General features: G+C 40.6%; 2 protein-coding genes across 3 annotated transcripts; both read left to right on the forward strand.

The window, feature by feature from the left end:
- Nucleotides 1–12,445: 12,445 nt before the first annotated feature.
- On the forward strand, nucleotides 12,446–15,332 carry ptger1a (prostaglandin E receptor 1a (subtype EP1)). Its single transcript, XM_084572217.1, has 2 exons — nucleotides 12,446–13,576; nucleotides 14,831–15,332. The coding sequence occupies exons 1-2, from the start codon at nucleotides 12,749–12,751 to the stop codon at nucleotides 15,104–15,106; spliced, it is 1,104 nt and encodes a 367-aa protein (XP_084428343.1). The 5' UTR covers nucleotides 12,446–12,748; the 3' UTR covers nucleotides 15,107–15,332.
- Nucleotides 15,333–16,397: 1,065 nt separating this feature from the next.
- Nucleotides 16,398–27,434, forward strand: LOC311508778 (interleukin enhancer-binding factor 3-like). 2 transcript variants are annotated; one of them, XM_084573736.1, is made up of 20 exons: nucleotides 16,398–16,598; nucleotides 16,996–17,130; nucleotides 18,180–18,312; nucleotides 18,725–18,912; nucleotides 19,047–19,221; nucleotides 19,339–19,510; nucleotides 21,720–21,811; nucleotides 22,257–22,352; nucleotides 22,516–22,627; nucleotides 22,718–22,815; nucleotides 22,903–23,005; nucleotides 23,097–23,237; nucleotides 24,038–24,228; nucleotides 24,501–24,620; nucleotides 24,767–24,898; nucleotides 25,417–25,572; nucleotides 25,662–25,791; nucleotides 25,918–25,956; nucleotides 26,547–26,885; nucleotides 26,971–27,434. In XM_084573736.1, exons 2-20 carry the CDS (start codon nucleotides 17,018–17,020, stop codon nucleotides 27,078–27,080), a joined length of 2,640 nt encoding a protein of 879 aa, XP_084429862.1. In that variant the 5' UTR covers nucleotides 16,398–16,598; nucleotides 16,996–17,017; the 3' UTR covers nucleotides 27,081–27,434. The 2 variants fall into 2 exon arrangements, with proteins under 2 accessions (XP_084429862.1, XP_084429863.1); XM_084573737.1 differs by having other exon boundaries at nucleotides 19,339–19,495.
- Nucleotides 27,435–27,700: the final 266 nt, after the last annotated feature.

Consider the following 27,700-nt stretch of genomic DNA (forward strand, 5'->3'; position numbering starts at 1 on the left):
TGCATGCTGGGTTGTTCATGCTCATAGACCTCGAATATGATTGGTTAAAATGAACTTGTTCGACCCAGCATGCATCACGGCAAGTCAGATCTGAGCTGACTTGCCGTGATGCATGCTGGGTTGTTCATGCTCATAGACCTCGAATATGATTGGTTAAAATGAACTTGTTCAACCCAGCATGCATCACGTCAAGTCAGATCTGCTCAGATTTGCATGAAGTCGAACGCGCCTTATTTTCCCCCTTTAGTTTTCTTTTTCCCATGGCCCGGTCCACCGGGGAAATCCCCGGTGTCCCCGTACGCCAGTCCGCCTCATTGAGCGGATTGGCCCGTTGTTGCGATACGTCAACGTCGCCGCCATATTGGAGGAAGTAGTTCTGTCCCGCGAACCAATACGAGTCAATGGAATGAACTTTATTAAGCGTCTTCTACAAAGTACTATAAGCATTTCCACATTCACACACGAACGTATATATTGAGGAAACCGATAGGAACCAAAAACAACGTCTGATTACATTCGGAGTAGTTAATGTTACAGACGTTGTTTTTGGTTCCCATCAGTTTCCTGAATATATCCGTTTGTGTGTGAATATGTAAATGAGACGTATTATCTTACAGCACTTTGTACAAGATGCTTAATAAAGTTCCCAACGTAATTTGCTTTTTAGAAGACGTAGCATTTCCTGTACTTGTTTTACAATAAAAGCCCCCCACTAATTTGCCGATGGAAAACTTTTAAATGGAAAATGGCGGGATAACAGCAGACCGACGTAAACGTAAACGTGCCAGACCCACCGTTCTCTTAAACACAAGCACTTCAGAAATATAGAACTAGTGTTGTATCACAAACACACAATTAAATAATGCTCAATAATAAGCTACTACAATAATAAGTACGGATGAAACATGTCCACCTACCTTATACAGTCAATGCTCGAACCGTTGTCAAGTTTCACCGCCAAAAACAAGGACGCTAGTGAGTTTGCGCAAGTGCCCTCTGAAGCATTTTAATATTCTTCTTACTGCCACCTTCTGGATGTAAGAAGTATCGCACCCATAATTCACTTAAATTAAATGATTTGTGTTTAACCAATGCATAATTATTTTGTACACATAACGAAAGACACAATTACATGGACTTTATTAGAAAAAAATAAGTTAACTTAACAAACACATGTATTTTAAGTAAACTGAAAACATACAATTAATATAAAGTAAACAACCCACTTCATTCACTTTTTTGAGTGTAATGCTGTCTAATGTGATAATGTGTATGTTGACAAGTCTGAATCAGCACTTATGTTCTAATGATCTAAATACATGTTTACAGTTGTTTATCACTTAAGGGCAAGGAACCATATATGGCAATTTCATTGACCTTGATTTTCTATATGAAATATTTTTTTCTATGTTTTGAAAAATTTCACAAAAGTAAAAAAGTATTCTTATGTCCTACAGTGACACTCTGGGGTTGAAATTTCCAAGTATTTCAATGATTGTCCTATAAAGGGTTAAGAATAAGTGTCTGACAAACAATTACAGCATCAGCTTTGACCTTTTTTTGGTGTGATTACAGTGTAGCACACCTTGGATGAACTGAGGAAGGTCAAACTGGATGTAAACACAGCATGATAACTATCAGCAGTATGACCAGTACGTGTGAGCTGGCAGGTTTCTTTCGCTGTGTCTCTACAGTTTGTACCTTAGGAAGAACAATGCTGAGCAAGTCCCATGTCGTGAAATCAGTTTCAAGGTCGGGAGAGAGAGTGAACTATCTGTCCTGCAGCTAGCGTTGTCTTCACAGCTGTGTTCGGACTGCAGTATATCTGTCATGTTCGGCAGAGTCATCCCTGCGTAACTACAGAAACTGAAGACACATGCGGGGGAAAGTATTAGAGGGAAATTTCCAGTTTCTTAGATAAAGCAATTCCCAGTAGGGCTATTTATTAAAGAATCTGAAGGTCTTTTTCAAGATTTTACTGCTGACATTTGAGCTCAATCCTATTCCGAGCCTGTTTTCAAGCCTCAGGCTGCAGAGTACATTTCATCACGGCTATAACACTGATGGTAAAACGGAAATGAAATGGAGGGTGGGAGCTGCAGTGAAGAGACAGATGGCTTCAAAATTCCAGCCGTTCATACTGTTACTGGCAAGTTAGTGTGCATCTGGAAGAGAGACAACAATGTATGATTGATGTCTTTGGTCTTTGCATCAATCAGTATAAAGGGTTATTTATAAAAAAGGTGATTTTTGTCATGAGAGAGAATTTATCAAAATGAATTTGTGATTGGAATGGGTTCATTTAGAAACTGTACACAGTATTGCTCCAAATTAAGTGATGGGGGTCGAAAATGGTTTGTCTGATCACATAATCAGATCACATTTTTTTTATGAAAAAAAATGCCATTTGGCTGTTCATGGCAGTAACATGTTCATTTATTACAGGGTTATTGGTGGTTAAAGGTTTCTGTCCTGGTTCTGTATCACAAGAAAACTGATTGTCCTTGTTTTGTTTCATGGCACAGCTCTCTACTGTTCAGATAATGCCTTCATTGTATTCACTTTATCTTCAAGACATAGTGTTTTGTGTTTCTCATCGGAATATTAAGTGTTGATACAAGTATCCCTGAGTACGTTGCTGACAAATAACATCAGAGCGTGTCTGAGAGCGGTGGCAAATTTCACTGAGCAAGCTAAAAATCTCCCTGGAATGGAAAGTCAACAACACACGTCTTTAATATAAAGAGCTACATCCTGCAGTCATTTAGCTTAGCTTAGTTTAGCTTAACATAAAAAGTGAAGCAGTGCTAAAAGTTGGACATTTAACATAGTGAGGTTGGCTTTCACCTCTGCCTCCTCTGGCTGTAGCCTCTACAGACATGAGAGTGGTATTAGTCAGGTAATCTAATTCTTACAGAGAAAGCAAAAGGCATATTTAACAATAAAATAAATATAATTTACATGAACTTAAATTTGATCCTTTACTGTGATATGTTTTTTCACTATACAATATGTCACTGATACATCAGTATGTGGGCCAACCCTGAACCAATGAAATACTTTCTCAAATGTTCATGTCCCTTCCATTGCCTGCATCCTTTTTTCACTAGGAGACTAGGCTTTTTGGAGGGAAGGCAGACTCCCTAATTTCCTTAGTTTTTTTGTTTTTTTTGTTTTGTTTTTTTTGTTTTGTTTTGTTCTTTTAGATAAAAATGCAGTAGGCAGAATCAAAATGCACCGAACATTTCTCAGGCCCTTTATGGTAAGGACACACCACGCCAACATCAAAGAACTGTCAGCAACTAAGACTGAATGTGACGTCACCTCTCTTCGCCTGTGTCTGGGCCAAAATGTTGCCTTTGAACGCAACACAAAGCCTACTGCCAACAGTCAGCTGTCACATACCATCGACCTGAGCTGGCCCTCGTAAATCAAGCTGATCAGCTGGTCTACATTTTCTTCATTCTAGGTGTTCATGTTGTTGTGAACATATTTGTGTATTTGAACGCTTGGATGAGATGGAGATGAAAAACCAGAACAACCATCTGTGTGTAGGGTGACCAGATCCCAATTCGCCAGATGTGGGACAAAGACTACGTTTGTGTGGGACAATGTGGGACAATGTGAGATACTAATGCATCAAGGTAGTCTAAAAGAACTATGAGAAAAAATAAACATTTCTATTCTGCCCCTTTGCTTATGGCATTACTATGCTTTGCCGTCTGATTGATTCAGTAGCACATAACAGCCTGCAAATAAAAACTTAACAAATATGTTTTATAATATAAATATATATAAAAACTTGCTTAAATGCAACTTTCCCAAGTTCCCAAGGTGAGCACGCGTTTGTCTCACATTGTCTGTGTCGTTTCACGTCGTATTCACCTCCGTGTGAAACGGAAAAATGACTCAAGCAAACTTCACAGCAAACTTTACCAGACTCGCCTTGCATTGGATAGTTTCCCAGTCTTTATTATAGCTGCATTTCCTCTTCTTAGCCGTACGGGTTATGCTTCCCTCCATGTCTCGCGCTGCATGCCGTTCTGATCTGATTTGTATTGTTTGTTGTTGGTGGGCGCGCCCTTAACCTGCGTCCGCGTCCCAGTTTGATTGACATGATCAAACAGCCCGCCCTGCCCCCTGATGACAGCCCTCACTGCTTTCTCCAAACAGCTATTGGATAAATGCCAGATTATAAAACATGCATTTCAAAACTGGAGTCTGACCGTCAATAACAATGCGGGACAACGTCTCAATTTGCGGGACGTGTGAAAAGTAATGAAAATGCGTGACTGTCCCGCACAAAGCGGGACATCTGGTCACCCTATCTGTGTGTGCCCTTTCTACTTTGTCATTTTGCTGACTTTTGTAAGAACGCCGCCAGCAACAAGGGTCCAACAGGTAGCAAGACTCCAGGGCACATCAGAAGAACTAGGGCCACTGACGAGTAGCCAACACCGCAAAATGACTGTCGGCATTGGGGTGTCACAGCCTTTAGTTGAACAATGCCTCTTAAAATCTAATCAGTATTTGTTATAATTAACAAGCACATTGTTTGTGGATGAGGACATTTGAAGCATTTGCTGGTTCCAGGTAAAAGGTTAATGTGTGTGACTGAACTACGTGATGGTCTGTGTGTGTGGGCTGGCGGGTTGTTGGATGTTGTTGTCTTGAGTCACCATTTCCTACTAATAGCATCTCTGCTGACTTGATTAGCTGGCTGCGCTTCTTAAATCTTGCTGGGCTGCAGACCCAGTTTAATTACCACTTCCCCGCTTTTATTCACACTGACAGGACCTCTCATTAATCACTGCACAGAAGCAAGGCCGTCGGTTTTATTACCACATACATCAGTAGAGCTGCTGCCCAGCACAGCCCGCATGAAATGATGGTGTGGGCTGTTGTTGGGCATCAGATCATTCAGATATGTTGAGTCTTCCTGCAAAGTTCCTATCTCTTCATCCAGATGGTAAAGCTTGATTTTTAATCTTCCTCCTGAAACATGAACTCCCACAAAAATAAAAAATAAAGATTTCCCTTCAACTCGGGATTTATGTCTCTCATTGTCATTCATGCATTTAAACTCTCTGTTTAGGCAAATTACCATCCAATTTAGACCTCAACATCAGTCAACACATCTGGAGCCAGACAGATTCCCTTCATAGATTCATTCAGATGCTGACATTACATGGTTTTATTTGGCCCAGGCAGTAATCTCATGTAGTCCATTAAACTTTGATACGGAAAATGGTCATTTGCTTCACAGTGAGGAAGATTTACGAGAAAAGAAAGCCACAAAAATATTTCTGCTTTGCTCTTTGCAAAAACAACAGGAAGGAAGACTGAAGATTTCCACTTCTTATAATGACAATCAGTTGACAAGATCCTGTAGACTTGTTTTTTTGGCACATGTGGACCTTCACTCTGCTGAATTAGACGAGGAAAGACTGAAGGTTTGCTGTTAAAAACAAAAAGAAACATATTAACATCTCTTCTCTTTCGGAAAAAGGGGGACACCATTCTTCCTGTGATCTTGGATACTGATGTGGACATTTACAGGTCTTTAAATTTCTTTAGAAGGAAGGCTAAATGAAGGTGAATGAGAACATTTGGTGTGGGAAAACAGATGTCTAAAGCAATCTGAGCCATCCTATCTTTCATTTTTAAACCAGCATGTGTGTGCTTGGACAGCCAAAAGGCTCATGTTCCAATGACTGCAGTGTTGTTGTTTTTTTTTTTTACCTCTAACTGTTCACATAACATGGCACTAATTTCCTCTGCTGCTCTAGCTGTGGTGTTGTCTCCTCTCCCTCAACAATTTACCCCAGACACCTCGTAACTTTTACAGGCTCGTCACGTTAGCCGTGCAACATACTGGCCCATTTGAGAAAGCTGTTTTTATTCTCATATATTGTCATGTATTGAGTGTCCTGTTTCATCTCCTGTCTGTGTTGTTTTCACACAAGTTAGGATTGGTTTCTCCTCATTAGTGTAACCTGGGTCTTCAACACCTCAGCCCGTTTGTGTATATATATATTTTTTTTCCTGATTAGGAGGTTTTCATTAAAGGTTTTTTGTTTCCTGCTCCTGCCTCTCCTTGTTTCCTGTATTTCGGTCCTAACTCACCACTCAACACATAGCATACTGTATATGGAAACAGTGTCTACAGGGAGTTGTTGTATGGCCAGAGGGTCAAACCACTGCTGTGGTGAATCACGTCATTGTAAAACAAGGAATTCCTAATAATCCCTCAATGTAATCTGAAGCTACTACATTTCTCCTACTTGTTTCAGTATGTCTGACCTAGATGTGAATCTCTAACATGAAGAGGAAATGTTGATAGATTTATAATACAGGGACAAGGTTGCATTTTTGAGGGAAATAATGTACATTTTATATTTGCCCATATTAATGGCTCCGAACTCCTACAGTGATGGTTTAGTTAAATCTGGAGGAGTGTACATCTGCCCTGGTCTATGTTGAGAAGACAATGACAAGATGTTGCCAAACAGCATGAACTAAAATATAACTAATAACCCGCACATTTGAGGTTCAGCGTACAGACTGATTTATGCCAGAGTTTTATTATAGACACTATAAAAAAGAGAAAAAAGATGGATGTAGCCCCATTATGTACGTAGACACCTATTTGTGGACACTACCTGGAGTATGTCCTTCGGGTGTTGTCATCTTTCTATTTTGGAACCAGAAGAAGCCCTCTTTGGACAAGAGGGAGGAGCTGGATAGAACAAGGTCAGCTTGTCAATCAGTCCAGACACACCCTCAAACTTCCTTTAAGGCGTAATAGCTCCGTAATTGTGGAATTATTTTCCATAGGACCACCAGCACGCTGACCTGAGGAAGTAAATTTTGCAAATGACATCTATTGACATGTGGCAAAGTTTTACAGACCTAGTATTTCTTAAGAGAAGTTGACAGTTTTTGGACACAGGTCTGTTATAGGCATTGATAAGCAGCTATTTCCTGGGCTGAAAAATTATGCTAATTGCAAAGGGTAGTTCCTCAAATGGTGACTAGAGGCTGGCTCCCAAAGCGAGTCAGCCCCCATAGACCTTGATGATAAAACGCCCAACTTTACAGCAGAAATAAACATGTTTACAGCCTGGTGCAAAAAACGGTCTCTGTCTCTATAGCTAATTTCCTTAAGGTTATGCATAATTAATGGCGTGGCTGCTTTTAATGATTGGAGGGTGCCTCACGGATCACTAACTTTCAGCCTAGGAATGACACTCACGCTCATGTCACACGTTTTTGCATTTGAGATGGGTAGAGTCAGGCACTGGCAAGATTGCGACAGCTGAAGCCACCTCGCTGAGCTTCAAAACAACACTTTAACAAACCTATGGATGACTTGAAAGAAGGTTGATTCATCTTTATTTACAGTCCATGGCCAGAAAATATGCACCAGCAGTGCTACACCAGTCAAATCCAGTGGCTACATTCATAATTAACCGACTTTGACACTAAAAGGCTGTTTTCAAATTCAAGAAGATATTTTTCTACTCCTCTAAAAATCAAACTTTAAAAGTTTGCTCCTGCAGTAGGATTTGTGTTATGCAACAAGTTATGCAAACACACTCATAAGGCATGACTGTAATCAGTATAATAACTAGTTAACAGTTGCTGTAGTTTGAGCCAATACATTAAAAGGCCTCTTAAGTTTTAATGCACTAAAATAACATTTTAGGGGGAAAAAGCACAACGAACAAGGACAACAGCAGCTGTTTCAGATCTACAAAAGAAAATATTTGGTTTGAATAAGCTTTGCAAGCTCCAAATAAAAGACCTTGTATAATAAATGCACTCCAGAAACCTTGAGCTTCATGCATTAGTTTGAAACGTAGGTTTCTTTAACTTAAGGTACTGTCAGATTGGATTTACTCTGTTTTGTCTCTCAAACTTTGGTCTGCTCTTTGAAAAGCAGCAGCTGCACGTGTCCACGCAGAATTCACACTGATAACAATGTTTCTGGTGATTTATTGAACGGTATTTGGCAAGACATTATTGGTAAAGTTGTTGTACAACATTACTAAGGAACTTCTGATGCAGACTCAGTGTAGCTCTGACTCAGCAATGAAACCACACGATTGCATTGTTTCCCCAGAAATGATGATTTTAACCTGTAACTTGAATGCTGCTTCATATCATAACTTATCTTTAACAAAGTTCACCCAAATGCTTTCAATAGAAACACCAAACTCATCTGTGATCCACCATCTTCTTTGCAGAGAATGGGCTATTTCTCTTGGCATTTTCAAAAATCTTTCCCATCTCTGCAGAGAGGCATAACAGTAACCAAATATTAAAAATTGCCTCTGGGTTCCAGACAGACAGTCAGACATAGTTTTTAAACAATTTGCACTACAAGGAGTGTGTGTTTCTCATGAAACACACACTCAACACATCAGAAAAGTACTTGAACTTGTTTCTGTCTTTGACAGCTTGTTTGTCTCCTCCTCTCTCAGCAGAATATTCCCATGCAAACATTCCACTGTTTCAGTTTTTGGCCAGCAGTTCCTGTGGCTCCCTGACAGATAGCGTGTGGCTTTCCACTCATAATAGCCAGCATCTCCATAATATGTCAGTGAGGAATGCACACAGGCCAGGGTTACCTTTGTCACACTGAAGATATTTACATGATGTCAGTTTGTTTAATTGAAACAAGCAGATTGTGGTAAACTAGCGTCACAGGACATGATTTCCTTTTATAAAAGAAAAGACAAAGGTCATATTTGAAATTTTAGAAAATGAAGTTGCTGGCAAACCAAACCCTTGTAAGATTTGAAGCAGGCAAGCGGTCTGCAGAAAGTTTTGGCAAACCGGGCAATGAGAAGAACCACTTGACAGTCTCAGTGGGGATGTTTTAAAGTCTTGAAGCCAAGATGGAATACTTGTGTGCACATGCAGCAAGAAAACTGCTTTTCTTTCTCTTAACTTTTCCAATAGGAAGAGCACCTCTGTCTCAGAGTGCTTCGAAGATCAATAAGTATACCGTCAGTGTTTTTTTTGTGTGTGTGTGTGGTATTTTTTTTTTTTTTCTTTTTCACTTTGCGGTGAGTAGAAGTAGACCCCAGACTTAGTACTGGACGAGCCGGTCGGCTGCAGGGGCCAAATGGCACCATTAATGAAAGCTATTCAGGAGGAAAATGGGGGCATCGAGGTCTCCTTTAAGAGCTGGAGGAAAAACATGCATCAGCCAAGAGCTTGATTGTTGCACTCTCAAAATGTGCACCAGGAAAGGAAGACAATCAGACATACATTATTCCAAGATCAACACACTCTGAAACGTGCCTGCCCTGATGTGTTCCACAGATACACGAAGCTCATAAAATAAAGAAATCTAGATTACCTTCAAATTCCTCAAATGCCATTTCAATCAAATGGTGAATTCCTTCCGTGGGATTGGAAATAAACATCACATTCATTCTTTTCTCAGCAATATGGGAACAGAAAATGGTAGGAATAATGAATCTCAATTATTTTTTTTAGGCATGGTCACTCGTTAAGTCTGTCAGTCCAGTGTTGGTTTTGACATCTGTGCGATGGATTTTAACAGAGGTCGTCCGCAGAGGGAGAATCCCCGCTGACTATGATTGCACTTTAGGCGACAAATGTGTTGATTGTGTTGCTTTTAAATTGTGCTCCCTTGCTGAGATAACTGAAAGGCCGTTACTTTTCTCGTAGTGAGGATGTGGTTTTGTGTGGAATGTCACAACAACTGTTCTTAGACTTAGACTTACATAGACTTTTGTCACCCACAGGGGAAACTGCTTGATCACAGTAGCTCAATTGCACATAAAAAACAACACTCTTCAAGTTCAAAAAAAGTGTACAAGACTTGCATTTGAACAAACTGACAAGATAAAAATAGGAGATAGTTCAGCAGGTTGTCATGAAAAGGGATAAACACACTCACGTTCCTCTGAAGGGTGGATTGTGTGGACTTGAAGGTGACATTCTGCCGCTTCCATCTGCAGAACTAAGATGAACTAAGTTACTTAACTTTTAGCTCTAAGCGCTGTCAGTTACAGCCTCACTGACGCGACTAAATTGCTTGTCAACCTTTGTGTATCCAAGCTGAAAACGATTTGCTGTTTGTCTTTTTCAACCACTCACATCTGACAAGCCTTTTGAAGCTCTCATACAGTTCATTTTGTAAATGTCTACCACAGTAGGTTATATTTTCACAGACTTATTGCACCATTGCCATCTGGTAATGTCTTCCTTCAGGTGTTTCTCTTTAAAAGAAAAAATGAAACCAGTTTATGTGTCAGTGACTACCGCTGCTCTCCCTTCAGTGAACCGGCAGCCAATTTCGGATGTTGCTTTTAGTCAGCTTCCAGACCACCACTTGTGCAAGCATGCGTCCAGCTGGGTTGCTGAGTTCTTGTAAAATTAAAACAAGCATGATCACCTGTCCCCAGTATGCAGGGAAGGAACAAAAATGGTTTTTCTCTGTGTCGGTCAAACTGAATAAAACTTGACTTATTTCCCGTGATGCAGCTGCAACAACAATCGGGACTAACACCAAAGTCCTTGAGGAACATCTTTCATAAGAATGAATATGTATGACTTTTCCATACTTGTCCTAAAGGTTTCCACTGGGTAATTAACGTGAACTATAACTGAAAAGGAAATCCAGTGACCTCTCATCATTTCATCTGGAATGTACAACCTCTTATGCACCACACTTTTTTTCAGATAACTGAAACTGAAGACTCCTCCATGGAAGGACTGAAACTCACATGTATCATATAGTGGATCGTTCTGGACAACTGATACCACAGAGGTTATTTTGAGCTCTGAGTTGCGCATTAAACAGCAAATTTATATCGTAGGCTATGTAACTGAATATTTGAACACTGGTCGGTATTTTTGGAGAGCTGAAACGCGTCTTCATCAGACATTGACCTCACCACAAATAAACTGCTTCATGAGCGCTTGTGCATGGAAATAAAGGGGACATTAACAAAGACGCTACAGCCGATAAAGTCTAAATGTGCGGAGGTGAAGCAGGTCTATTTGAGATCATTTTTAGGAAATGCAGGTGACACACTTGGAGTGGAGTGACTTAGCCTACTGCTCGGGACAGTTAGTGTAAACAGAGCAGCGACATGAGGGATCGCAGAGGACAGATGAGTAGCGAACTTGGCGCAGGACGCGCGGAGAGACGCCCACACACACACTAAAGAGTGACGCGCTATTAAAAAAAAGTGATCCGATGTTTTAGCGCCAGTGGGAGTCCTTTACATATCTATCATGAAACCGTCGGACAGATTCAACCAAGTGGCATTCTCAAAGGACACCGCTTCATTCGTTATCCCCCGCAGTGTTGGACTTAATAAAAAGGGAGACATGACTTCAAGGCGTTTATTGATCTGCTTCGGGACTGCCGAAATGCTTTAGACCCCCGGTGATTGGAGTAGTGTCTCTGGACGATTCAGCAGGACTGAGAAGGACGTGTGAAATGTCTGGTGGTGAGTTATTTCTTTTAATTCTCAATCTAAAAATCAGAGTAATCAAAAAGAAAATAGGCAGAGAATGGTGTTGTCCACTGTTTGTTACACACAGAAACAGTGTACTGTGTTTTGCAAATTGATGCAAATCTGCAAATCATCTCCTGCTCTCTTAGAAATTGTGCATGCATGTCCAGTGTACGTGTAATATGATGTGCTGGTACAGAAAATCGGCTATGATATTGTCTTTGGTTGCTTTGAATCATTCTGGACAGTACAGACAGCTGCTTTTAAAAGAAATCACAACTCGTTCTGGGTGAAATCAGTCCCAGGAATGTTCTTGTAACGAGGTGTGGGGGTTGTCTTTATTAAAGTTAATATGAAAGATGCTGAGCAGTATTTGCTTAGCTTTAAGAAGTTCTGTTTGTGCTTTCTGTTATTGCTGGGTGTTGCTTCTGACCAGTTTGATCTGTACTCAGACTAAACCTGAGTGATCACTTTTCTTCATGTATCGCTGCAGTGCTGACAGTTCTCTCAGTAGAGTGTCCTGCCTCTGTGGCTGCTGAAATGCTTTCATCTGTCATAACTGGCTGGACACCACAGCTGTCAAGTCCGGTTCGGAGGCAATTTCAGAGTATAAATTGTAAAATGAAAGTCTACAGGCTACGATCTACTTTAGTCTTATATGAATAATTTGTAGGAGGATTCATCTTTTAGTTTTAAAAGAGAAAAATTAGAGATTTAGAGTAAGGTGTTCCAGAAATTGTGAAATTTTAAGTTACTGTGAATACACTCTCCATGAGCACAGAGGCGTTCGACCGTTTCATTTTGTTCCTCAATGATTTTCACTTTCCACTTTACTTGACATAAACAGAAAAAGAAAATCAGAACCAATGAGAGGAATCCAACTAGTGAAAAAATAAAATGATTATAAAGTACTGCTGACTTATTCAAATAACACATACCAAAGTACAGTCAACTGCAAGTGGATATGTACACAGACACTGCTGCATGCTCCTTTTCATGTGGTATGTGAACTCCGCTTGAGAGACGAAGCATTCTTCTAAAATGTATTCCCTCATTTGGTGTTTTGTGATGATACAGAAGAGCCCTGACTAACTCATATGTGTTTGCATTGTCTCAGTCACTAATTCATTCAGGGTTTTTCCTTAAATTTTCATGTGTATCTTTTACGAATTAACAAATACCTTTTACATTTGCATTTTATAAATCTGATCTACATCTTCTTTGTCTTGCAGATTCCATTAACTATGGACCTCATGGACAACAGAGAGTTTTTGTTGAACCACAACAATTCTTTGGCCCTACCCTTCCCTCGTTTGGCTAATGACAGTGGAGGGACGGTGGAGGCCAACAACATCATCACTGTTGTATTGCCCATGACACTGGGCATCATCTCCAACATTGTGGCTCTCTTCATCCTGGCTAATGCCTACTCCATCCAGCGCCGGCGCTCCAAAGCTACATTCCTTCTGTTTGCCACTTCCCTGGTGATTACAGACTTCATGGGCCATGTGATTCCTGGTGCCTTAGTTCTCCGACTCAGACTCCGTAGAGGTGTGAATCCTGATGACTCAGGGACCTCTGATGGCGTATGCCAGGTTCTGGGTGGCAGCATGGTTTTCTTTGGACTATGCCCTCTCTTCTTGGGCTGTGCAATGGCTGCTGAGCGATGTCTGGGTGTTACTAAACCATTGCTGCACTCATCCTTGGTCACCAAAACGCGCACAAAGATCTGCCTGTCCATCATCTGGCTGTCAGCTCTGTGTGTGGCTATGCTGCCATACTTTCAGCTGGGATCGTACACCTATCAGGAACCAAGGACCTGGTGTTTTATCAATGTGCTCAGTGACACTAAAGAGGTGGATGTGGCGCTGGTAGTGCTGTTCTCTGGACTTGGACTGACCTCACTAGCTGTGGCGCTGGTGTGTAACACAATCAGTGGACTGACACTGGTGCTGGCCCGGATTAGGAGGCAGCGTGGCTCCCATCACTCATCCAGGTCCCATGATATAGAGATGGTGGTGCAGCTGGTTGGCATCATGATCACCTCATGCCTCTGCTGGAGCCCTCTGCTGGTGAGTATCAGGAAGTACAGTGAGTGGAAGCATACAGTCATGTCATGATGAGATGGAGAGATTACCATTCTTCAAATTAAGAAAAAAAACCCACGAAAAGTCCATTAGAAATTAGAAAAGGCTGTATTTCATTGTATGCATGGTACAACGAAAGTATAAGATACCCATCACAGCAATGCATTTCAGAAGAATAAAATATAAGCAAAAAAATTAAAATTTAAAAAAATTACTACATGCACTCACAAACTTCCATTCACAGACAGAGATTATAATAAATATTAAATATATTGCACAGGAATTTTAAATATTTAGTTTTATTATTTACTGAGGGACTGGATAGCTTTGGGGATTTATTTTACAGCCCAGCTATGCTATAAGTCTACCATGAGTATGGGCCAATATCAGATTTAAAAAGTGGTAAAAGCTCTATAAAAGTGTTACCGTAAGGCCTCACACATCAGTAGTTTATTCACACAGTTTCCACTAAGGTTACCCAATATGTCGTACTCTATGCATGCTTCAGTTGTGTGCATGCTCCGTCACAGTTTTGTTGCACCCGTTTGTGCAGAGCAATATACAGCTTTCTTGCTGGGGCTTAGTGACAAACATGTCTCCACCCAGCTTTAAGAAACAGACAGAGGGTTTGTGTGGATGCTCAGTAATTTTTAGATTTGTGGGAAATGAGCAACAAGTTGAAAAAGTACACACTTGAAGCTGGAAGTCCCCATGAATACCCTCTGCATTAGCGCACTCTGTCTTTTTTTATTTTCTCTCTCCATCAACCAAACAAAAAAAATAATCTGTTCTAATGAGGGGAATTTAACTAGTAAAATATTGTAAAAGATTCAGATTGCTGACTTACTCAAATAACGCATCCCACTTTACAGTCGACACAAAGAGCCTGCAAGTGAAGTTTATCACGCCGTGGACAGACGACTACTTAGTCATTATTAATATTACATAACTGTTAAATATGAAATATCAAATATATAAGTTGATCTTAGAATGAGGAAAATTAAAATAGGAAAGTATAAAATTTGTTCACTGTGCATATATTGTACAGTATATAGTAATATTATCATTATTGACTTAACTTATTTCAGTTAATGCAAAACTGGTGCATTCATGTCATAAACAGGACCACCTTAAGAACAGTTCTTTTTGTTTTTCTTCTTCAAAGTGGTTTCTTTCTCAGTGATGCCTTTTCAGTCTTTTATTATATAACAATTTCAAGAACATGTTTCATGCCTGCAGATCTTTGGCCTGATATCCGCCATCCACTCCTACACAGGAACCATTGGGGACAACCTGTCCAACTATAAAACCCTGATGAGGACAGGAGTGTGGCTGGCCACATGGAATCAGATCCTCGACCCCTGGGTCTACATCCTGTTGCGCCGCTCTGTGCTGCGCAAAATCTACCTCGTCGTGAAGTGCCAGGCAGGCCTAAGGACTACTGTGTCAGGCCGCTGGGAGCCGTCTCAGCTCAGCCGGCGCAGCTCAGAGAAGAATGAAGTTGACCAAATCTGAGCTGAGAGAAAGACTGATATAATACTCTGTGGATGTAATTCGTTGTCAGATCAGTGAACAAGGGAAGAGTCATTGGTGCAAGGGCCTGTGGGAAGAGAGCCCTTCACAGAACAGATATTAGGAACAAATTTTGTGGCACTTAACAGGTTTTAGTTCATTCTCATTGGAAATGCTTCATGGATTCAGTCAAACCTTTAAACACCAGCAAAGTTTACTAATGTGTTCATTGTCTGACCTTACAAATGAAAGCTAGCTAATGCTATGATTTTGCACAAAACAGAAACTTTCTGCCGTTTACTTCTGAATGAACATTTCTATTATTACATTCTGTTTAGGAAACTCACAACAACACGGGCCAAAATTAAGGCCACAGCACATGAATGAGAGAGTCAAAGGTGTACAGGAGTGATGCTTATAGAGAGATTGGTTTTATTTCTTGACTTCATTTTCACCAGCACATCGACTACACAGCTGCAGAGGAAGAATCAATATCAGAGGAAGCTCCAGAGTAAACAAAGAAGTATTTAAAGTGTATCTCTAATGTTAAGTATTCTCTTGAATGTATTTCATTAAGGAATGTTAAAATTCAAATACTGAATTTATGTATGTTTAAGTTTATATATGCTTTTTGTGAGTTTCTATAGCTCTTTATGTGAGGTAATGTCAGATTTGATATGTCCATACTTGAATTTTACCCTCACTTTACTGAGGGCATGTAAAACAAAATGAATGTAAATAAAACAATGCAATGTGATCCTACTCTCAGTCTTTGCATTCACTTCTGTCTTTTCCTGACAAAAAGGCCTAATCTGAGAAGGAGGATGCTTGAGTGGTTAATGATTGTGCTACTCTGAACATATTAGCAAGCTAGTACAACTGTTATTATAACTCGTATTTATTTGCAGCAGCTTAAAAGTAACTCATAGCCTATGTACTCAAACATTCACATGATCAGGTAAGTCTCAGATCTTTTGGCTTCAGAAGTTTAATTCTTTGGGTTGTGCATGAGTATGTTTTTCAGAATTTACTCTGAGGACAGTGTGTGCATCCTGCAGAGTCATTATCAAAATGATTATGTAAAAGATCATGAAAATAATATCTGAATGGTCTGGCCCTGATGTGTATCTTTGTGTCATGCAGAAAATTACCATATGAAACGCACAAAGGAGAACATTAAAATATATTAGAATGTGGAACGGTCTTCAAGTGAAGAATGCTTTTATTCATTTTTATTTTACGGACGACCGAACTTAAAAGTGGTTTAAAATTAAAGGACACTGATGGCGGATAAAACTGATGGCGGCGTTAACGCGACACCGTGGATTCCAGATGCCGTAAATCATGGAAGAAGAAGAAATCTAACCGGCATGCATTGCGCGGCAGTCGCAGGTAGTTGTGCGCACGCCTGGCTCGCATCTAAAGAGCCTAACATCAAAAAGGCAGCAGCGCCACTGTAAAGGGTCAATACCTGTTTATTCGCTTGCCGACACAGGTAAGCCCTGCATGCAAACACTCAATCTGAATAAAATCAACACCTCGACACATAAACTGTACTAATACGTTGGCTAACGTTAGCTAGCTCGCTAACAGCTAGTGGACGTTTACTGCTATAAACATTAGCTAACCACCTCTCTTAAATTATATGGAAGGGGATATTATTTGAGTGCCTGGGCAACAGAATGAAAGCGTGTGCGATTAGTTTTCGTTGAACTTAAATATTAATGCACAAAATGTTTATTTGCGTTGGAAAGACCTGCCTCAACCTGGTGGGTGTGTTGTTACCTGCGTACGTTAACTTGCTAGCTAACGTTAGCTGTCAACAAGCCATGCATGTGGATAACATTATTTGTTCAGTCACATTTTTGACATGTGTGGTATTATACTGACAGTTATCTGCGCAGTCGTGACAGCATGGCGGCCGCTTTATCGCCAATGTGGGACGAGCACCAGGCGTATGAGGAGCTGCTGTACTGGGACACGCTGATTCAACAGGGCCACCGGCTCCACCCGGAGGATTTTGACAGGTACGCACCACGCACCGAGCCAGCACTGACTTCCTTTATAACAATAACAATAACAAGATTGCAGTGAGGCAAAGCTTTAATTAAAAGAAAACTTAAAGCAATTTTTATCGTCATACAATGAGTAGATTGTAGAGGCGAATGCAATAAATAAAATAACAAAACAATAAATGCAAAGAGAAGAAACTACAAACATGGCCAGGCTTTTTTGAATTCGATAAGAATTATATATTAAAACTAGAGTTGTCAGTCCAATGAAATATTCAGCTGCTATTAATTTCATATTTCCCATAGTTAATACGCGACCACAAATTAATCACAAATAAATAATTTGTTATCCATTCTGAATGTATCGTGAAGGAATATTTTAAGTATAACTATTAATACTTAATGAGAGTGGACAAGTATGATTGCCGTGTGCAAATGTATGTTATTAGTGTAACAATCCATAGCAATGAGAAGTACTCTCCAGAAGATTTTCCAGAATAACTTTAAAGGTACTGCACGTTCAGAGGATATTCTGCGTCTGTGCTGTGGGCTGTCTGGGGTCGTCTTCCTTTGGCTCGGGGCCAGGGGGAGGAGGATTCTCTGCGTAGGCTGTATGATAGTGGGTGGTGTTTGAGATTTGTCTTCTCTGGTGGTGGCTCAGTTTGGGTGCAGGTGGCTTTGTTCTTGTCAGGAGAGCCATCTGGTGAGGCTTTGCAGTGCTCTTTTGTTTGTCTGTTTCTGTTCAGAGGTAGTTTGTTTCTGCTTGGCATCCAGGAAATTCATTCTGCATCACTTTCTGATTTTCCCAAACTATGTGTCTGTTCAAAGGTCAAGTCACACATCAAATGAAAAAGGAAAATAAAATGTGGAGTTAAAAAGAATTAACGTGCTATTAACCCATTAACATTGACAGTCCTAATTAAATCTCACTGGGTAGTTCAAGCCTTAAAGGACCTCTTAACTTCTAACAGTGTTAATTAGTATATATTCACTGCTCCTGCACCAGTTTTGATTTGACTACTCGTCTCCAGAGCTTCCTTCATTGTGCCATTCCCTTCTTCCAGATACGAGGAGCTGCGTTACTGGTATGACTGCCTGTGCTATGAGGAGGAGCTGAGACAGTACCATGACTACATTGCTGCTATCGAGGAGATGGAGGACAGTCACCATCATGAGGTTCTTTCATCTGATGAGTCGGTAAGGTTCATAATCCAGTTTTTGTTTTTTCATTTCAGCCAATAAGCCAACGTCTTTTTCCACATTGATAAGGAAGATCCAGTATTTTCCATCACTATTTTATCTCCTGTTGGTCTTTGAATATTACCTTATTAAAGTCCATTCTTCCTCTTGCACAAAGTTGGGTCTGTGCAGGAGGTTTGTTTTTTTTAATCATGTGCTTCCCAATTATTATTGCTAATAATATACTTCTCAGTTTTTTTTTTTCTTTCTGGAGTATGTCAGAATAGAAATAAAGTAGATAAGGAATGTAGTATAATATTTAATGAACATCAATGTTTGGCTATAATTCATGAAATGCTTTCAAATATATTGCAGCATAAAAAGGTTTTTTATGTTTTCTTAATATTTTAATTTTTCCTTTCCAATAAAGGAAGCAGCATCACCCCATGTGCCCAGGGGGCCTTATGATCGCCTTGTGATGGCCAAACACTTTGAAGTATACCCCTCACCAGAGGAGCTGGAGGCGGTGCAGACAATCGTCTCCCATGTGGAGTGTGCCCTTAAGACTGTTTCTGACAATATGGATACTCCAAAAGATGAAACTAAAGAGGCAGCGAGGTAAGCAAAGTGCCAGAATGGTCTGTTGTAGTTTTCAGAGTAAACTGACTGTTACAGTGCACATCTGTTTTAATACATCTGTGTTTCCTTTCAGTATAAAAATAATACAAATATTCTTTCTCTTCCACTCGTAGTGCAAGTGATGATTCAAAAGAGCGTGTCCTGCGTGGCGTTATGAGGGTCGGCCTAGTTGCTAAAGGTCTCCTGCTGAAGGGTGACAAGGACCTGGAGCTGGTGCTTCTTTGTTCCAAGAAGCCGACAGTGTCTCTGCTTAAACAAGTGGCTGAAAAGCTAACTGCACAGCTGGAGGTAGGGATGAGTGTCCACGGCTGTTTTAAGGCATTGTTAAGTAAAAACATGTTTCACAGATTTGAAGTTAGGTTGGTTTTGCCCCCTTTTTTGAGTTTTTGTTCCTTTTTGATATAGGAAATTTCATCTGGGACGTACACAGTCAGCCAGTGTCCAATAGATGCAGCCATTGTTGTGACAAACACCAAGGAGTCAGTCCTGACCCTCATTATCCACCTGACATCTCCTCTTGTCCGGACCGAAGAAGAGAGTAAAATCACAGAAGAAGAAGAAGGTGCGTATGAAGAAGGTACAGCGTTTGATTAGAACATCAGCTCCTACAAGCCTGATCTGTGTGTTCTCCATATGCAGACGCTGTACTCCTCTACTGGTTATAACACGTCAGTCAGTGTTCAAACCCTGCATCTGTATGTCCTCAAACCTCAGTTGAGTTTGTACAGTGGCTGTATTAGGCTGATGCCAGTGAACAACCAACCCATGTTGGCTCTTCACTTGCTCGAGAGTCTTGTCGTCGTCTTGTGACTAAAATGCCGTTTGCAGAACTACATTTCCTCTGTATCCGCTGATATGTTCTGCTAATGTTGTTAATGACAGTCCCTCGTAAAAACAACTTTATTTATTCTTGTTGTTTTCATGTTTAAAGTGAAGGCCTTTTCAAGAATAATAAGTTAAAGCGCGCATTGCATGACCTTGATGCTGAACATGTACATTTGGAACCAGCTGCAGCAAAACTGATCGGCAGTGAGGCCACTTCTGTTGATTTCTTGGAAGTGTTTAAATCCTAAGGAAAAAATAAATTCATTTACATAAATAATAGAAGGTAATTATTCTGTTTAGTTGAATATATTGGTTAGTGGTGTGTTTGAGGAGCTTGGGCTGTTATTTGCACAGAAGTCTGAACCTGTATTTAGTTTATTTAAAGGTAATGAGGCGTTTTTGGCATCTACACATATAGAACCATACCAGTCTCAGTGCAGTTTTACTCCATTGAATACTCGCTACTCACTGGGGCTGCACAAAATCATGTATAAACTGGGATCATGATTGTGGCATCCACGGTAAAAATCATACTGACATTCCCTTGCTTGCATTCTTGTGTAACAGCCCAGCACCAGATCTTAACTTCATGAAGGTTATGGTATTCAGCATTTGTTAGAGAGCTGTTGATTCAACTGTTTTTTCATTTTGTCGTACTATTCAATTGTATTGTGTTGTACCGACACATGTTTCTGTTATTAGACAACCCCGTTTTAGGCAGGGGTCTAGACTAATTAATAGACACACTTATTTATTTAGTGTTTAATTCAATCCAGTTTAACAGCATCGTAAACAGCATCCTATAAAATGATCATCCAGTTGAGTTACCACCTTTCTGATGTGGTTTCAACATGTACTGAACATGAAGGAGGATTTATTGCACGACTGTTACAGTACAATGCATTAGTTTTCACTAGTGTACCTAATGAAAGTGAGTGTAACAGCTTGGTTGTGTACATCATATCAAACACTGCATATTCACATGTAAACTATTTGACCAGTCTGGGGTTTGTCTTGAGCAAACTGATTAACATCCCTCTGCTTCGTACATACAGCTGCATGCAACATCTCTATTGTTTTTAATATATATATTTTTTTTTATTATATGCTCTGGTGAATTTATTACTTATCAGTGTTAGATCCAGTTACATATACGGTGTTTAAAAGGGAAGGCCTACTTTTATTTGAATATTTGGACATTTTCAGATGTGTTACAACTAACATTTTTCATGTTTTTAAGTATTACCATTAATTATGAGCTTAGCTAAATGGATTGTTATTATATTATTATCATGCAGCCCTGCTTGCAAGCATACTTTACTCATGTGACTACTCTTTGTGGTATAGTACTTTCCGAAAAACCTATCGGGGGTAGATTAGTAGCTAGACATATTTTGGTTTGTAGGAAAAATGAGCTAAAACTTGCTTAAAGCTGGTATGGCTCTTTGTGTTCGATTTTTCGTATGGTCCTTTTTCAGCCACTTTCTTGGTCAGGGACTCATCAGTTTTGCTGCAGTGTGGGGCAGACGTGAAGTTTCTCTAAATGCTTGTGATTTACAACTGATTACCTTTTAGTTTGTCAAGTTTTGTAGGAACGCTGGACCTTTGACCAACTGGAAACACTGTCTCAGGAGGGGTGGGGAGCAGCAAACCCAAGCCGAAGAGCTGAGGGAAGGGGCACTGTATTGCACTGTAGTGCATACATTGACAATATGCCATGCAATGTGGTCTGTGTAGCAGTCTTTCTACTTCCACCTTCATACACTGTGGAAAAGTTAGCTGGGATCAGTGACTGATGAATATTAAGCTGGCTACAACCAAAGATTTACACAATAGGTGCTTGGGACCCCCCTTCCCTGCTGCTGCTGGTTTGGGAAAAGCTGCTACTCCCTGAGCTGCCAGACAGAGCCGAGCCCCTTGGTCAAACTGTACCTTTTCTTCTTACCCCACCTCGTCAATAGAAACGCGAACAGTCAACGATCCGCCGGACTTTCTGGACAGGCAGAAATGCCTAACTGCCTTGGCGTCTCTCCGCCACGCCAAGTGGTTCCAGGTTTGCATTCACGTCCTTTTTTGTGCATAAGGTTGAACTGTTTCCTTCCATTTTTTAATTCCGTCCATTCAGAGGCAGTAACTATTTTCAATCTGATTTCAGTTCATGTCGATGTAATTTATAATCTTCGAAAATTGTCAAACTTTTGACTTTTAGAAGAGTTGAGGGACGATCTGCTGATCCATACCAATGACAGAAGTGGATAAATCATTGGTATCGACACAAGCATATAATTTGACAGTGAGCTCTCTCAGTTTCAACTCCATAAATGCCTGATACACTTAACGTACAAGTTTTAACATTTGGGGAGGGCTCAGTAGTTCTGACCGTTCTGTGCTTGCTTTGTTTTCCGTATCGTTTCATGGAAACTCAGAAAGCACAGGGGAGAGGTGCCATCAGAGGTGGCAGCTCCTTTTGCTGAACTTCCTTTTGTTTGTGTCTCCAGGCAAAAGTCAACAACCTGAGTTCTGCTGTCATTGTGATCAGGATCATGAGGGACTTGTGTAATCGTGTTCCTACCTGGACACCGCTCTCTGGATGGGTGAGAAACCTGTTTGTCCACTTATTCTGAAAACAGCACAGTACATATTTTGGCTCATCTCAGCTTTTCCCAATCTCCTTTGGGATGACCTGTTTTTTTGTTAAGGAGCAGCATCTTGATAAGTAGTGTCTCGGTTTGGGTTTGTGGTCTTGCCTCCACACAGCCTCTTGAACTGCTGGTAGAAAAGGCTATCGGTACATCTGAGAGGCCAATGGGAGTTGGCGAGTCTCTTCGCAGGGTTTTAGAGTGCGTTGCCTCTGGAATCCTCTTGGAAGGTGAGATTTTATTTGAGTTATCAAACTGGCATCTATGTTTACACATGGGCACAAATGTTAATGTGTATATTTAACTACGTGTGTGAAAAGATGGACCTGGAATTAAAGATCCATGCGAGAAGGAGGAGGTTGATGCCACTGCAAATCTGAGTCCGCAGAATCGTGAGGATATCACGCAGAGTGCTCAGGTAAGACAAGCTTGCAAGGCAAACCCATGTACAGCAATATTATTATTTAACCTTGGTAGTAGTGGCTAATTCTTGTGTCATCCTCAGTTTGCCTTGAGGCTGTGTGCTTTTGGACAGATGCACAAGGTGTTGGGGATGGACAGCAAACCTGTAAAGCCTCAGAAATCTGCTGGAGCCAGATTTGGCACAGGTCGGTGATCATGTACATTCTTTCTTTCTGTGTTGTTCAAGTATCATTTAACACTCTAATCTAAAGGTCTGTTCTTTGCTGTTTTTTGCAGCCCAGATAATGCCTGCTGGGCACATAAACATGCCAGCTAAGAGACCTTACACAGAGGTGGAGAAAGATGAGGAAGAGTCTCAACTAAACAGCAAACAGAGGAAGTTTCTCAAGTTCCAGAAGCGCTTTCAGAGGAAATCATGTCAGTAATGAATATCAGAGGCCTGTGTATGACCACATGACCTTCCTCCATTGCTCCATAGTCCAATCTTTATACTCTCTAGCAAATTGAAGCCTTTGTTTTCCAGTTAGCCTCACTGATTAGTGGTTTTCTTAAGGCTACACAGCTGTTCAGTCCCAATCCACTGAGTTCCCCTTGCATTGTACTTGTGGAAATGCTCTTACTTTCACTATTGAACATAGTGCTGAGTCTACTGTTGTTTTTTTCCGACCACATTAAACACTAAGGACATCTCTCATAAGAGTGTTACTGTTTTGTAACGTACAAGTGATGCAAGTGACTTCTGCAGCACTTGCACAACCGGTCTAGTTCACATGTAGTGTAACCATGTAGCACACATGGTCTATATGCAAAGATGTAAATAATGCGACGATACAGACAATGGTTCCCCACTATCCTTCCAGTTTTTAATAATGCATTGGACAGTTCTTAACCCAGTTTTAGTAGTTTCTTCAATCTCCTTAGATGTTTTCTCTGCTTGATGCATGCCAATCATTTGACCCTTCTCAAACAGACTAACATCTTTTCCACGACCACAGGATGTCTTTAGACATGGTTGTTTAAGAAATGAGAAGCTACTCATTGCATCAGTTGGGGTTAAAATAACTTGTTGCCAGCTGAAAGATAATCACCCATGCAGTAATTATCCAGTAGGAGGCTCGTACCTATTTGCTTAGTTAAATCCAGGTGGCAACTTTATTTTGACGAGGCAGTGTATATATTTATATGTTCACCTGTTTTTTTTTCTCCTTTTCTTGTAGTCACAGAGGATCTTGGCATGAATGCCGTGATGCGTCTGAATCAGTACAGACCTGGTCTTGATTACCGACTGACATCTCAGACAGGTCCAGTCCATGAGCCGGTCTTCACAATGGCTGTGGACCTAAATGGAAAGACGTACGAGGCGACAGGGCCTTCCAAACGAGCAGCCAAGCTTAATGTAGCCACTAAGGCAAGACTGTTTGTTGTTATCTACCTAAGTTTACTTGGCATTGATTGAATGTTGTGCCCCGATGAATCAGTGTTTTTGGCTTTGTTTGAATGAATGACCGTTGCGTTGTAGTCACAATATCACAATCACAATTCTTACTTAATGCACAGAACGCTGTCTCTACTTTGCTGATAAGATTCCACATAACAGATTTTGTTAAGGAATAGATAAATGGAAAGAGAGTTGTTTCTGTTTTACATGTTACTTAATATTTTGACTTTTGTTACTCACAGGTCCTCCAAGATCTTGGTCTTCCTACAGGTTCAGAAACTAAATCAGAGTCCAGTGGTGATGCTGAAGGAAGCCAGGATTCAGTGAAAGCTGCCGCCACATCCTCCACTACATCAGAAGATGTACATACCTGAGTTCCCTCTGGAGTGATTTATTTAGAAACTTCATACACAAAATATTTCATCAGAGAGGAAAACATGTGTTCCTGAGTTTAACAGCTTACATTTGTGTATTAACCAGCAGTTGTTTTTCCACTTGCTGTAAACAGAGTGGCCAGGGTCCAATCCTGACTAAAAATGGCAAAAACCCTGTGATGGAACTGAACGAGAAGCGGCGCAGCCTCAAGTATGAGCTCTCTGCAGAGACAGGAGGCTCCCATGAAAAGTGCTTTGTCATGGAGGTGAGTCGGCAATGTCAAACACAGGGAACAACTACAGAGATAAAGGTGATGTTTGGTCGTTCCTGGATTTGCAGTGCATTGCATAGTGAATAACAAATACAGATCTGCCACCTGCTGGTATGAAGAGGTTTTGCTTTTGGTTAAGTTTTGTTCAGTATCACGTTGAATCAAAGTTCCAGTGATGGTAATCTGTCCATTCTTCTTTTTATGCCTCCAACAGTGCTCAAAAGAAATTACCCAAAACATTACATTACATTAGGCTTGAGGGGTGAAGCTTTCCTGATGGCTTTCATTTCTTCTGTCGTAGTACAGTATTTGTTTCCAAACAGGCCTAAATGTCCACGTTTGCATGTTACTATCAGTGTGGAAAAAAACTCTTTCACTTCAAAATGTGAGAACAGAAATAAATCACATCTAAAAGGAACTTTAGCCGTACAGTCACAGAAAAAAGACTGATTGGAAATAATGCGTGTTTACTTTCAAAGAGGAAAAACTCTGAGGCGTGATCTCTTTTCTAGGTGGAAGTTGACGGGCAGAAGTTTAAAGGACGAGGCTCTAATAAAAAGGAAGCGAAGGCCTACGCTGCCCTCGCTGCTCTGGAGAAGCTGTTCCCAGATGACAATGGCGCGTCCAACAGATTTGCCTCAAAGAAGAAGGTCACCTACACCGACATGGTATAATATTTAACTAGTGATCATAACGCTGTGCAATTTAAATTTAGAAGCACTTCACATTAAGCTTTGTGCCATTTTCCCTTCATCAGCACATCCCGGGATTCGGCACGATCCGTGGCATCCCTTCAGACTCTGGGTCCCGTGGCTGGGGCCCCAACAGAGGGGGTCGAGGCAGGGGCCGAGGCAAGCCGTTTCCTTCGGGACCCAGTTATAACAAGAGTAAGGAATTTGACACTAGCTAAGTGTTGGCCAAGTCAACTAAGGATCCTTTAAACAAGTACAACAAGCACTTTGCTCCTGTGAGGAAATCAACTAAACAGTAATTTCTTTCCTTTCTTTTAAAAGCCAACTACAGTTATGAGAGCAGCTCTGGTACAGGCTATCGTGAGTATAAATACATCTCTCTTAGTGCTCCTCACACTGGCTCTATGATTTCATGGTGATCACTGCTTTGCTTTGTTATTTTTGTGTGTGTTTTGGGTGTTGATTAGTTTGGATTTTGGTTTATTTTGTGTGTGTGTGCACTAAATAACACAATTAAGTGTCTACTAGTTATAAAGCTCTTAAAAGACATGCAGCAGCCTTACATGGTGTAGACTGTCACTGAGTATTTGATGTTTGGCATGTGTTGCACAGCTGCTATCATGCTCTCGGTTTTGTATTGATGAGTATGTTGCACAGAAAAACAATATGTTGAAGACTAATTATCGAGTAGTCGTAGAAGTATTTTTTATGAAAAGCATTTATTTACTTGGTTTCAGTTTTGCTAATCTGATTGAATATATTTGTGATTTTGGATTTTTATTTGGAACAAACTAGCATTGAAATATGGCAACCTGGACTCTTGGAATCTGTATTTCGTACTATTTTCTGACATTTTGTAGACCATGCAACTAATTAAAAATATGCATGTCTTGTAAGAAAATGAGAAGAGGATTTTCACACAGTAACGTCTTGTCTCCACTGTCTTTCAGATAAACTGTATGGTAATAACGCAGTAGGGACCTCCAGCAAAAGCACTGTACCCAGCGGACCAGGCAGCAGCGTCGGCTATGGCACATTTTACCCCGAGAGCAGCGGCACCTACTCCTCCCCACCCATCTCCAACTCCAACTCCAGCACCACAAAGGCAGAAAGCTACCAGTCCATGCCTCCTCCTGCCGACCAGGAGAGCCCATACAGCTATGGGTATGGAGATGAGAAGAAGAAGATGCTGATCCAAGGTCAGAATGAGGCCCAGGGAGGAGGTTACTCTATGTACAGTACAGCTTACCCCAGCTCTGTGACAGGGGGACAAGGGTATAATAATTATGGTGAGTAAGGATAAATCTCAAGTTGAAATGTACTACAACACAACAACATCAGATAAATGCCAACTGGTCTGATGTCTTTTCACAGGCTGGGGAAACCAGTCATCATGGGGCGATCAGCAGGGGTACAGCATGTACCAGGGCTTCGGAGAGCAAAACCAGAGCTCATACTCTGGCTACAGCGACGTAAATTACTGATCATCACATCATGTGCAACCTTTCTCACAACACTCTCACCTTTTCAACCTTGATGATGACCACTTCTGAAAAGGAAAAAAAAGTCCTTATGCCTATTGTGAAACTGGAAAATTTGCAGTATTTTTGTTGGTTCTTTGACATCTGGTAAAACAGTTGTTTCTTTTATCTACAGAATCCTTCATCATGTCCATGTTGACACGAATGTTGCATAGTTTTTGTTTTTTAAGTGTATTGGTTCTGTACTGTTTTATGATTTTGGTTTAAAGCTGCTTGTTGTTTTGGATGAAAGATGTATTAATTTGTGTGTCTTTAAAATGCTCTAATCTTGTAGAAATAAATGACTCTTATTTTGGAGCAGTTTCTGACCATCAGTTTCTTAAGTACAGAGCAAAGTTAGGCGCCGTTCATTAAATGGGGGTGCTCTATTATACAGCATTTCACGATAAGATTATGAATTTGAAGATGCTACATTGAGGTATGCTTGACTGTCACTTTAAAAACACTAAAGACATCTTTCGTAAGAGTGTTACTGGGGCTGTTTAGTAACGTACAAGTGATGCAAATGGCTTCTGCAGCACTTGCACAACCACTCTAGTTCACATGTAGTGTAACCATGTAGC

Source organism: Chelon labrosus (assembly GCF_963514085.1).
Source record: "Chelon labrosus genome assembly, chromosome: 2".
NCBI classification, from domain to species: Eukaryota; Metazoa; Chordata; class Actinopteri; order Mugiliformes; family Mugilidae; genus Chelon; species Chelon labrosus.

Bases quoted from the DNA above. Each gene is read 5' to 3' on its own strand.
- ptger1a (XM_084572217.1), top strand. From the start codon at position 12,749: ATGGACCTCATGGACAACAGAGAGTTTTTGTTGAACCACAACAATTCT. The intron at 13,577-14,830 runs GTGAGTATCAGG...TCATGCCTGCAG, and splicing joins TCTGCTGGAGCCCTCTGCTG to ATCTTTGGCCTGATATCCGC.
- LOC311508778 (XM_084573736.1), top strand. From the start codon at position 17,018: ATGGCGGCCGCTTTATCGCCAATGTGGGACGAGCACCAGGCGTATGAG. The intron at 23,238-24,037 runs GTCAGTAATGAA...CTTTTCTTGTAG, and splicing joins GCGCTTTCAGAGGAAATCAT to TCACAGAGGATCTTGGCATG. The intron at 26,886-26,970 runs GTGAGTAAGGAT...GTCTTTTCACAG, and splicing joins ACAAGGGTATAATAATTATG to GCTGGGGAAACCAGTCATCA.